Below are 13,364 nucleotides of genomic sequence, written 5' to 3'. Positions count from 1 at the left end.
TGCCCACAGGCCCGACCCAGGAGCCTGCTGCCGTTTGTTTTTTTCTTCCTTCACCCAATGCCTTCTTAATTGCTCTTCTTGGAAGCCCTCCTTGATTGACCCCAACCACTTTAAATGTTCTTCACATTTCTTATATCATGTTCTGCTAGATCCTTCTGTCCTCAGATTCTTTCCTTTTTTGTCTTTCTCTGTGAATTCCAAAAAGAATTCAGAGTCATCTCCTGGTTAAGTTGCAAGCTGTGGCATGTGTGTGTGTGTGTGTGCGCGCGTGCGTATGTGTGTTAGCCCCTTCTTTCCTGACAATAGCCTATCATAAGTACCCAGGAGGTTGGCAGCCCTTACATTTAAGCACATCCCTCTTTTCTTCTCAATTATTCAGAGTATAAGAAGACAGCAGGCAAAATGTCGCAGCTGGAACGTAATGTAGAGACCATCATCAACATCTTCCACCAGTATTCGACCCGACTGGGACACCCAGACACCCTGAATCAGAGCGAATTCAAACAGTTGGTGAATAAGGAGCTGGCAAACTTCCTCAAGGTAGGGTTCAAATCCTGACAGGCCTGGCCCAGTCTCAAGACAGATTGGACTGGAAAATTAAAAGAAAAAAAAAAGAAAGATGCGGGGGGTGTGGGGTCTGCAGCGGACGTGGAGGAAATTCTAGCTCCTTCGGTGAGGTAGTGAGTATCCTGTCCCTAGAGGCATTCAAAGGAAAGCCAAACCCTTAGAGGCAAGGAGGACAGCTTTCACATGTGCTATGTGTCTGGCCTTGTTGTGGGCAGGGAAACATAGTGTCAGACACAACATAAGCCCTACTCTACAGGAATCCACTACCTTAACCCAGAGAGATGCACAACAAAGCTAAAACTTAATGATGAAAAGTGCATCTAAGAAAAGAAGAGAGTATTCCAGATGATTCAGAATGGACAAAGCAGAGGTGGTGTAGAGTGGACAAGAAGCTGAACCAAAACTGTAAAAGTGACCCCTGACAGGAGGTCGAGAGGACTCCAAATTTCAGATGGCACTTGAAAGAGAAGCAAGGGAAGGCTTTTGTAATCCCAAACTAATTAAACTAACTCTTTGCCATACAGTCTGAACCAATTCCTAGCAGACCATCCAACAGGTTTCTGGAGGCTGTAAATCACATGGGAGAAGACTGCTTCTTTCTCCCATGGAGCAGCTGGTGGATTCATGGAACTGTATTTACAACTCCTTTCCTACAAAGCCTCTAGAACTCTCTATGTAGGCCAGAGTAGACAAGAGGGCATGTTTAGGAAGCCCCTTGTCCCTGAAACTTACTAGGCCAGGTTCTCTAGTGTAGGACACTAAACCTGCTTCTCCCACCCACTGCCTCCAGCCCTACAGAGCAAAGTGATATTTCAGGGAGAGTAGTGGGGACTTTCTAGTTGAATAGTTCAGGAATTAGTTCTAATTTTGCCAAATAAAAAACAAATCCAGTACAATGAAGTATTGCATGAGTAGGAAGAGGCCTGGAAGACCACCCAGTATCCTTATAGCTTATGAGTGAGGGAATTAAGCCCAAAGGTGACAAGGGGCTTACCAAAGGTACTGGAACTAGAACCTGGTTCTTCTAATGTCATCTCTTTCCGACCAACCTTGGTTTGTTTTACCTTATCTCTCATCTCCTCTTGGGTTACTGTATTAGCCCCCTTAAAGTCAGGAAAATATCCAAATTGCTCTCTACCTCTACCCCAAATCCGGCTTCCATCTTGTTTCCTAAAGTGTTTGCCTGCTATGTAAATGAAAGAGTTTCACTAATTAATTATCGCAGAAGAATAAAAAAGAATAAGGAATAAAAAAGGAAGACTGAAGATGTGAGATAAGACCAGCCATACAGTCAAATCTTAGTTTGAATTTCCATTCTTCTGTTTCCACGTTTTGTCAACATGAAGCTGTTAGTCTTTCTAATATGTGATTTTTTCCTCAAATCTTATTCAAGGAAAATACAAATTCAAGCTCTTAACATTGTGTTGGGGACCCAGGGAAATGTCCCTTTGGTCATATGAACTTAGTCTAGTCACTACCTTCAGCATTCTCCTCTATAAATGGAACAAAATCTAAGCTATAGGATTGTGGGGTAAATAAACTAAGAAGTGCTTAACACATGCTTAACATCCGAAGCATCAGGAGGTCTCTGCCCACATTTTTAGTATTTAAATTGTTCCCCAGGGGCCAGTCTTCCTTGTTCATAGGCTAGCTGTCATTTGCTGTTCTGCTTTGTCCATGCCCTGCTTTGACTATCCTTTCTGTCCACCCACAGAAGGAGAACCGGAATGAGAGAGTCATCAGTGATATCATGGAGGACCTAGACACCAATGGAGACCAACAGTTGAACTTCGAGGAGTACATTATCTTGGTGGCGCGACTGACAAACGCCTCCCATGAAGAGATGCACAAGAATGTCCCACCCGGAACAGGCCACAGCCACGGGCCAGGCCTCGGCGAGGGAGGTGCGTGCCCAGGCCAGAGGCAGGATCCAGGGCGTAGCCACGGCCACGGCCACGGCCACAGCCATGGCCACGGCCACGCTCACTAATCAGGAAGTGAGAGAACCCTTCCCTGGCAACAGCTAGGGCTCTGCTTTATTGGGAAAGGGGAAACGGCTTCATCCTCACAGTATTGTTATGTCATACAACCTTCACTTTGGATCTGAGCCTGGGGGGTAAACAATAAAGTCTTCTTCCAAACCAGTGTTCCGTGTGCTGCTTCTACCATCCCTTCCTGACCTGTTCTACCGAGGGGTCTGAACATTGTGTCTTTGTTATAGCCCAACTACTGTATGCAACAGTAAAGAAATGGCAGACAGAGAAATGTAAGTTCATTGGGGGCTCACTTTTTTGATAATTTCTCTTCTCTGACTGTAGATACACTGCTCAAATCCTGGTCACCCCTCCAGCTCAGGACCTACCTGGTCTAGCTTGCCAAGTTAGTCCTTAGCACTACAGAGGGCAAAAAGCAATTAGAGCTGTGATCCCCTCTTCACCCAGTCCTATACACACGGCCATACCTTTCTCCTGCAATTTTCTGGAATTTGTCCCAAGCAGTGCTATGTCTGGAGAAGAACATAAGCACAGAAGAGTGTTCAGAGTTTGCTGAACTCTGCTACCAAAAGACCGATTCCTGGAAATGCTCTCATGGCCTGTAATACAAGCCCTTAAATCCTTGTACCCACAGCAGAGCCCTCTGAGCTGAGGTCAATTGCAAGCAAGTTGAGACCTGATGATAACCAGGAGCTGGGGAGAAGAACGCTCCTTGGAAGTCAGGATGGTGAAACTTTGTCTCACAGCCTTTGGGGGCCAGACCTTGGAGAAGGACTTCCTCCTTGGGCCTGTACAGGGATGAAAAAGAGAAAGACCCTCAAAGCTATGAAGTGGCACAACGGTTATAACAATGGGCTGCCACACAGCAATGCTTGTACAGACAGTGCAAGGCGGAACAATGTTTAGTTCTCCTGTACATGGGATTGCTGTTAGCTAGAAGTGAACTAGCAAGAAGTCTTTTTCCCAGATGCCAAGATTTTGTTCTTCTAGAGTCTTTTTTTTTCTGTTTGAAAGATGGACAGGGTAGAGAATTCTTATTTGGGCTCTGGTCTCTGCAAAGCCGTTACCTGCATGGTTGTTACCTGAGAAGGGATTTTTATGGCACTACCTCCCCTCAGACCAGTGGACATGGAGAGATGACAGAGTTGTCACCAGATGCTCTTGAGAAAGCCCAGAATAGAGAAAAGCAGTATTCCCAGGGATAGGGGCATCAGGCTGGCTGAGTCTGCAATGATGACAAGAGCTTTCTCTGTCTTGAGCGCTCACCTACAGACCACATAGTGGAAGAACATCAGGTAACTTGACACCTGAAGTCACTCACTTCCTGGCACCCCACTACCTCTACATTCTTGGCCACCACCATCTTTATATCAATGCAGTTTTAAAGACTAGAATACACTTTGTCCAAGTTGTGGTCTTTTCAATTGCTTCCTATGCAACTAAAAGTTGAACAATGCTTAAGGAAGATCGAAGAAGAATCAATGCCTTTTAACTGCAGTGTTGACAAAGCATATCCAATATACTATGATCTGCCAAAAGAACAACAAAACTGTCCTGGAGAAGGTACAAGCAGGGTGCTCAGAGATGAGAATCGGCAGAAAAAGGGTGGACAGTGTCCTGCTGTGTGATTTATTGTCTCTGGATAGTGACATTTAATCTTAAAAGTAAGAATAGTGAAAATTAGTTTCATAGTTTGAACATGTCAGGAGGGGCCTGAAACGAAAAAACTCATTATTCTAGTGTCGGAGCCAATTCCTCGATGACCCTCCAGTGGGTTTTCTGAGGGTCTAAATCACATGGGAGATTGTCCATCTTTTTCCCAAGGAGCTGCTGATGGATTCAAACTGGTCACCTTTAGGTTAGCAGTGTAACAGATTCTGCCACAAGAGCTCCTTCAGGAGGAGCTAGTCTCTAGAAAAGCCATCAGGCTGGAGCAGGTAGAGAGTAAACGTGAGAGAGGAAGAGCCTCAACAAAATGCTTGGACACAGTGGCTATAACAATGGGCTCACACATGTTGGAGTTGGTGAGAATGGTGCCGGAGAGGGCAAAGTTTGTGTCTATTGTTTGTAAGGTCAGAGTAGGAGTCAGAGTCAACTTGACAGCACTGTAACAACAAACAATAATGCCATTTGATGCAACATCAAGGGAACCAACTTGGGAGCTGAGAGGCCTGGATTCTAGTACTAGCTTTGCCAGGATGTGCTCCCCTGTCTCCCCTCAGCCAACAACTATTTATCACTATGTGCTAGAAATTGTCTGCATATGACTCTGCCGTAAGGTCCACAAAGGCAAAGTCCATGGCCTCTATCTGGTTCCCAGCACCTGGAATAGTGTAGATACATGGTAGGTCCTCGACAAATATTGAACATAGAAATATTTTGCAATTTCCTGTGTGTTCTGTACTCTTTCTCAGGGAAAGGTATGGAAAAGGAGAAAGCAAGAAATAGAAATCAGTAATTAAAAGATTTCTGGATTAGCATAATAGACTTCCAAACAGGAGAGTAGTTGTCTCTGTTCTTGTGTGTTGTCAGTCAGAACTGACCCAGAGCTGACCATTCAGCGGATTTTTAGAGACGGTAAATCACACAGAAGCAGATTGTCCATCCTTCTTTCACAGAGCAGCTAGTGGATTCAAACCACATGCCTTTGGGATTGCAGTGCAGCTTCAGCATCAGGCCACCAGAGCTCCCTAACAGGAAGGAGAAGGCAGAACATTTGTAGGAATCTGAAGTCCTCTCCTAGACTTTGTTTAGTCAGACTAGTTCTGCTGTCATCTGTAACACTCTTGAAGCTTCCATCTGAAGAAAGAACTAGGTCCTGGAAAAAGTCTGAAAATTGTTAATTTAACCCACCCTGTTCCAATTCCATCCTTGAGTCATTCTCCCAAGTACCCCTGCCAAGTCCTACTCTACCCCTCACACCAGAATAAACAAATTCTTTCATATCTTTCCCCTACCCATTGATCCACCCATATATCTGTCCACTTGTTCAAAACACTTATTTTAAATTACCTTGAAGCATTCTCCAATCACTATGCCTTTGTATAAGGAATGGTCTTCTCAGTCTTAGTGTCTGTAGTAAGTTCTTTGTGATCTACTAAGGCACCACTTCCACAAGGTCTTCCTCGGTCACTCGTCCTTGTCAAGAATATAGTAATCACTTTCTGCAGGCTGCCTGGAGCTCTCATGTTTCTACTAGTGCACTTCAAATGCAGGGTAATAAGCCCTTGCCTGCTCACTTGACTGTGTGTTCCTGAAGGTAGGAAAAATGCCTGATTCTCGTTCTCAGGGGATTGCATGGCAAGAGGTCTCAGTGAGTACTCATGGATGAATAAGTGAATTAAGATTGATCCTAGGATCCTGTGGAGTTGGAGGCTGGAGTGGAGCAGAAATAGGTCCTCTGGTTCTCTGCAGGGTTGACAGTGTGTAACGTGAGGTTGGCTTTGAGGAATGGACAGTTTGCCACTGTCTTGTGACCTAAAGTCAGGAAAGGGTAGAACAGCCAAGCAGTAAGATGGTGGGGGATATAAACGTTGTTGTTGTTGTTGTTGTTGTTTTTAGGTGCCACTGAATTAAGTATGGCTCATAGTGACCTTATGAACACGAGACCTGAAACCGATCCTATCCTGTGCCATCTGCATGATCTCCAACACACTTCAGCCCTACAGTCCCTGGTCAATCCATCCCACTGGAGGTCTTCCTCTCTTTCACTGACCCTCCATCTTTCCAAGCATGATGCACCTCTCCAAGAAATATGTCCAAAGTACAGGAAACAATGTTTTTGTCATCTTTGTCTCCAAGGACCTTCTTAGATGCAGACAATTTTCTCTTTTGTCTTATCTTCTTTCAACTCAACCTGGTTGTAGGGAGAGTTGTTCTAGATCCCATGATAAGATTTGCCAGGAAGCCACTTCTGTGAGACCTAATGAAATTTTCCTTAGATATAATTTAACAGTCCCTTTGAGAACTGTAGGCATCCAAGGATGAGCATGAAGATGCTTAAAATAAAAAAAGAGATTGTGTGGTCCTGGAAGCGGGCAGGTGATGTTTTGACCAGAAATGGGGAATATTTGGGAATGTGAGGAGGAGGGCGAGTGCAACAGAGAGCCAGGAAGTACCTAGATATCCAGAAACTTCCATTATATTCATTAGAACTCCATTCTGTTAATCCTTTCTAGTCAAAAACACCGGTTCAACAGAGCAGCAAACACTAACTGCATGTGAGGTCGTGGAGAGATCATAACCCTTATTTACTGCTGGTGGGAGTGTAAAATGGGGCAACCACTATGAAAGGTGGTTTGACAATTTCTCAGAAAGTTGGGAATAGAAATGCATTTCACGTAACAATACCACTACTGGCAATATATCCTAAAGAAACCAGACCAGCCATACAAACAGATATATGCACACCCATGTTTATTGCTGTGTTATTTATAACAGCAAAGAGATGGAAGCAACCCAAGTGCCCATCAACAAATGAATGAATAGAAAAACTATGGTATAGTCATACCGTAGAATACTATGCAGCACTGAAAAACAAGGAACTTGTAAAACTTTTACACAATGTGGGAGACCCTGGAAGACATCATGCTGAGTGAAATACCCAGTCACAAAAGGACAAATACTGCATATCACCACTGTTATAAAGCAGGTATGATGTGGAGGATTGGGAGGATAAGAGTGTATAGTTAATGACCATTGCATTGGTACAGACGAAGAAAGTAACTGTTTAAAAGAAACACATGATTAGTTGTTATACGTACGACAGCATCCAAGAATAAAAGGTATATCATTGAAAAGAGGACTGAGAGGAAAGGAGGAGGAGGTAGGTAATTTAATTGTGTGATAATGAATGGATATTTTAAAAAGTGAACTGAGGGAGGGAAAAGGAAGGGAGAGAGAGTAAAATGTGCAACAATGAATGAATAAAAGTCTAACTTTTCTGTAAACATTCATTAAAATTTTATTTAAAAAAACACCAGTTCCGTTCAGTTCCCTAGCTAGACAGTCAGAGCTGCAGTGTTAAGGTTTAGATTAGCCAGGATCCATTTGATATTTAGCAGTTGGCCCTATGATAATAAATCCTTTGAGGAAAGCATGACCTTTGCAAGTTTTCGTAGGGTCTTAATGACTGAAAAGCCAGAGAAAACCCGTCATCAGATGACTACTCCCAGTTCATTTAAGAGGGAGTTGCCCTCTAATTAGTAGTGGAACCTGAACTTCAGAACACTTGTCTGAGAGGGACAAGAAGGTAGCAGTCATGGGTTGGTCTTCCAGAATCTGCCCAGATACCTGCCTAAGAGTTGCTTAATGAGCCTCTGGAGTCTAGATGATATGTGTTGGCTCCAGAATTTGGAGGAGAAGTTAATTCCCTATGCATTTACTTGTGTGTCCATTCCTGCATTAATTAGGCATTAATTGAGGACAAGCCGTATGTCAGGTACATTCAGAGGGTACCAATGATAAATAAGTCTTAACTCAATCATCCAGGAGCTTCCAGACCACCAGGGAGATTATCTAGCTCCTCAAATTATTCACAAATATGGAGAATGCTATCAACATTAAGAATACCAAGATTTTCACTACTGGATCAATTGGAAGCACCTTGATAGATGGAGAAGAGATTGAGGTGGTTAACAATTATAGCTTGCTTGGCTCCATAATCAATACTCTTAACACCAGCAATCAGGAAATCAAAAGGTGAATTACATTAGGTAAACCTGCTGTCAGGGACCTTTCGAAAGCACTGAGAAGCAATGATGTCAGTCTAAAGACTAAGGTGTGCCTGATCCAGTCCATTCTCTTTGCAATTACTTGCTGTGCATCAAAAAGCTGGACAATGACTAAGGTTGATAGAAGAATAATTGATGCCATTGAGCTGTGGTGCTGGGAGAAGAGTCTTGAACATACCACGGACTGCCAAGAACCCTCTTGGAGAGGGTGAAACCAAGTTTCTCTCTGGAGGCTAGGATTTTGAAGCTCTGCCTCACATGATTTGGGCACAGAGCCAGGAGGGACCAGTCCTTGGAGAAGGACATCATGCTCAGAAGGATGGAGAGGAAGACTCTGGATGAGGTGGATTGATACAGTAACTAGGGCAATGAGGGTTGTTGTGCCACAGTCAGTGAAACTGGCTCAGGACAGGGCAGGGTTCAGAGTTATTGTAAATAGAGTCGCATGAGTCGCAGATCATATTTTGGTTTTAGTGCACTTGTTTCCATTTTTTTGCAACTTCAGTTTGAACTTTCACATTAGTAACTGATGGTCTTTTCCATAGTCAGCACCTAGTCTGGTTTTGACAGCTGATAGTAAGTTTCTCCAATTTCTTGTGCTTGTACAAAACCTATACCTAGACCTAGAGGCTGCTGTGTGAACACTACACGGTTAAAAATCAGGAAAGGGGTATATCAGGATTGTAGTCCTTTCTCCATACCTATTTAATCTATGTTCTGAGCAAATTCTTTGAGAAGCTGAACTCTGTGAAGAAAAATGTGGTATCAAAGACTCATCAATAACGTTCATTATGCAAATAACACAACCTTGTTTGCTGAAAGAGAAGAGGACTTGAAGAATTTGCTGCAGAAGATCAAAGACTACAGCCTTCAATATGGATTGCATCTCAATGTCAAGAAAACAAAAAATCCTAATGACAGGACTATTAAGACACATCATGACAGGTGGAGAAAAGATTGGAATTGTCAACAACTTCATCTTACTTGGATCCACAATCAGATGTATTGCACTGGCAAAGTCTATAGCCAAGAACCTCTTCAAATTATTGAGGAGCAAGGATGTCAGTTTGACATCATGGACTGATTCAGTCCATGGCTTTTTCAATCACGTGGTATACATCTGAGAGTTAGACAATGACTAGAAATGACCAAAGAATATATGATGCCTTTGAACTGGGGTGTTGGAGGAGAGTGCTGAATATCCCATGGACTGACAAAAGTACAAACAAATTTCTTGGAGAAGGTGCAGCCAGAGTATTCTTTGGAGGCATAGATGATGAAGCCTTATCTTACATGCTTGAAAGGTAAATAGACAGCAAAGGAGAAGACCCTCAACCATGTGGATTGGCACAGTGACTGCAGCAGTGGGCTTGAGGATATTGGAAATTGTGATGCTGGCCCAAGATAGGACAAAGTACAGATCTGTTATTCATAGGGTCGCTATAAGTTGTATTTGACGTGATGACGCACAACAACAACAACAACAACAACAGGATCTAGACCATTAGGAAACTACCTCAATGCCCCAGTGGGTAGAGAAAGAGTAAAAAGGAACACCTCCCAGAACGGATGGATCCAATCAGGGTCTCACACTACCCCAGCTCCATTTCAACTATGCTGGCAGAGCCTGATAAGATAAATAAGATGATTTTGTACTATTTCCCAAGACCTTGCATGAAAAAAAAGCCTCAGTTTTCACCAGCCCAGTGAGGCAATCTTACACAACACTGACACAAGCCCTGCTCTGAAGTAAACTCCACAACTCAACCTCAACACCCTGCTCCCTCCCAATAGTTGCTGAAAACTTGTATTTTAGAAAGCCTTGTGTCATGGATTTTGACATTCCAATTGCCAAAGTGACAAAAAGAGTGAAACTAGCAATTACTCAAGTCCTGTTCCTTCTCAGGGCTCAAGTCTACCATCATCTCCCTCAAGACTCCCTTCGGTTCTTTGACCACGTTGGACCCCTATCTCCCGTTTTCAGAGATTCCCTTCCAGGCTTGAGACAAGGGCAGTAACCCAGCCTCTTTCTGTGTCTCCAACTTTTACCTTTTCTCTCTGACGTTGTCCCACTACTCAGAGTTATCACATGGAGATCACACAATGAGGAGGGTATTGTAAGAAGCCAAGACAAGGAGAGAAGGAAGGTGGAGATGTCCTGGGGCAGGAATCTGAGGGGTTTCAGGATTGTGGCATGTCGTTGGGGGTATCCCAGCCTTAAGTGGAGTGTCTTTCTCTCCCTGGCTCTCTCTCTCCCATCTATTTTATGATTTTTCCCTTCTTTCTTTCTTTCTACCTTTTTGCATTTTCTGAGTATTTTCTAATTTGCTGGTCTCATTGCAGACCCAGGGAGCTGGGGTTCTTTAAGAGAAATGAATTCCTTTTAAGCAGTAACCAAGAGTTATATCCAATCATGGATGATTCCCCTTAAACAGGAGATTCTCTGCTTTGAGTCTTCACTTAATAATAAAAATCACATGGGGAAATGAGTAAAGGGATTAGAGTATTAACTCTAGAAAAGGAAAAAAAAAGGAATCACGATAACTGCCTCTAGATAGTACATGTCTGGGGAGACCAGTTCACCCCATACCACAGCAAAGCAACTATTCTTGTTCTTGTGGTTGATTTTCTGTCAGATGCCCCAGTCACTGAGACCAGCAACAGCATCACACTCATATCTTGTATTACCTGTTCCTTTCTTTCCATTAGAAAACAGTAACTCAATTCAGCTGCTCCAGCCTGAATGTGTTTAGTCATTCATTCAACCAATATTTCTTGAGTAGTAACTGCGTGCTAGGCACTGTTATGGGTGCTGGGAATGCAAGAGAGCTATTGCCCCTGCTCTCTTGCTCATCCACGGAAGCGTGAGATCATTAACAAGTCAAAGAATAAGCAACTGAGTAAGTTCCGATGGCAAAAAGCAAAGATGTCTTGACAGAGGGACTACTGGGTAATAGGGGACCTGTAAACTTGCCCTAAAGAGGTTTCCATGAAAATGAGATCAGAAGCCATCTCTATAAAGATTTTATCCTACATTCATTGGGAAAACCTCGAAGAGTTTGAATCAAGTGAATGACTTGATATGGCTTTTGCTTGAAGGAGAACACTCCGACTACTGAGTGGAAAATGGGTTGATTGGGAGGAGCTAGCGTTTGTCAGTTTGTTCTGCTGTGGTTACCATGATGGCAGAAGCTATAACATCGGTATCCCAAATACCACAGAGTCACCTATGGTGGACAGATTTCAGCTGAGCATCCAGACCAAGATGGAGTAGGAAGAAAAGCAGACAGTCTACTTTCAAAACTCAACCCATATCTGAACAAATGATCTGGATGCCAGCTTCTGTAGTCAAACACAGACAGGGTACAAATCACCATATGTATTACTAACAATTGTAGCTGGAATTAATGGATTTATCTGGAATTAACCTATCTGGAAGACAGTGCAATCTCTCTCTAGGACTGCCTCCCCAGACAGGGATGTGGTCAGAATGCTCATGTTGTTGTTGTTGTTATGTGCCATCGAGTCGCTTGCAACTCAAAGCGACCCTATGTGCAACAACCCTAAACTCTGCCCTAACCTGCGGCAATCTTACAATCTCTGACACACCCACCCCCGTTACCCCAGTCACTGAATCAATCCATCTCATGCAGGGTCTTCCCTTCCTGCTCTGTCCCTCCCCCCTCCCAAGCATGATGTCCCTCTCCAAGGACTGGTCTCTCCTTGCAACATATCCAAAGTATGTCAGAGGAGGCTTCAGAATCCTTGCCTCTAAGGAGCAGCCTGACTTCACCCTCTCCAGGACAAAACTGTTTGTTTCCTTAGCCAGTTCATGGTATATTCAATACTCTTCTCCAACACCACAGCTCAAAGGCATCAATTCTCCTTCTATCATCCCCAGTCCAGCTCTCTGATGAATAGCAAGCGATTGCAAAGACCATAGCATATATCAGGCACACCTTAGTCTCCAGACTGACATCGTTGCACTTCAGTACTTTAGAGAAGTCTTTAACTGCAGACTTTCCCATCTCAATATGTCTTTTGATTTCCTGGCTGCTGGTTCCAAGAGTGTTGACTGTGGAAACAAGCAAACCAAAACTGTGAACAACCTCAACCTCTTCATCATCCATTATGATGCTGCCAATCGGCCCAGCAGTGAGAATCTTTGTTTTCTTGATACTGAGCCTCAATCCATATGAAAGACTGCAGTCCCTGACCTTCCATAACAAGCACTTCAGGTCCTCAGTTTCAGCAAGCAGTGTTGTGTCATCAGCATAATGGAGATTGTTGAAAGAAGATGGAAGGAGATTACAGAGTTGTTATACCAAAAGGAATTGGTGGACGCAGAAGAATTTAATTAAACAACATATGAGCAAGAGCCTATGGTGATGAAGGAAGTTCAGACTGCTTTGAAAGAATTGGCCAAGAGTAAGGCCCCAGGAATTGATGGTATACCAATTGACATATTTCAACTAACAGATGCTGCCCTAGATGTGCTCACCAAGTTGTGCCAAGAAATCTGGAGGACAACCACTTGGCTAACTGACTGGAAGAGATCTGTATTTGTTCCAATTCTAACGAAAGGTAGTCCCACAGAGTATGGAAATTATCGAACAATATAATTAATATCACATGCAAACAAGATTCTGCTGAAGATTATCCAAAAACAACTGGAACAGCACACCAACAGAGAACTACCAGAAGTGCAGACTGGGTGCAGACGGGGTCATGGTACTAGGAATATTGTAGCTAATGTTAGATGGATCTTGGCTGAAAGCAAGGAATATCAGAAGAATGTCTATCTTTGTTTCATTGATTACACAGAAGCATTTGACTGTGTGGATCATAACAAACTGTGGCTGACTCTGAGAAGAATGGGAATCCCAGAACACTTGATTGTGCTAATTCGAAACTTGGATGAGGAAGCAGTTGTCAGAACAGAGCATAGTTCAAAACTGGAAAGGGTGTATGCCAGGGCTGTATCCTGTCTCCATGCCTTTTCAATCTTTATAACGAACAGATTATCCAGGAGGCTGGGCTCTATGAGGAGAAATGTGGCATCAGAATGCTC

General features: G+C 43.4%; 1 protein-coding gene across 1 annotated transcript; it reads left to right on the top strand.

The window, feature by feature from the left end:
• The first annotated feature begins 402 nt into the window (after positions 1-402).
• S100A9 (S100 calcium binding protein A9) lies at positions 403-2,557 on the top strand. Its single transcript, XM_006895891.1, has 2 exons — positions 403-540; positions 2,282-2,557. Exons 1-2 carry the CDS (start codon positions 403-405, stop codon positions 2,555-2,557), a joined length of 414 nt encoding a protein of 137 aa, XP_006895953.1.
• The last annotated feature ends 10,807 nt before the right edge of the window (positions 2,558-13,364 follow it).

This window comes from Elephantulus edwardii, unplaced genomic scaffold (assembly GCF_000299155.1).
Source record: "Elephantulus edwardii isolate Elephantulus edwardi_28Jun2011 unplaced genomic scaffold, EleEdw1.0 scaffold00176, whole genome shotgun sequence".
NCBI classification, from domain to species: domain Eukaryota; kingdom Metazoa; phylum Chordata; class Mammalia; order Macroscelidea; family Macroscelididae; genus Elephantulus; species Elephantulus edwardii.
This window is presented reverse-complemented; position numbering and strand designations above follow the sequence as displayed.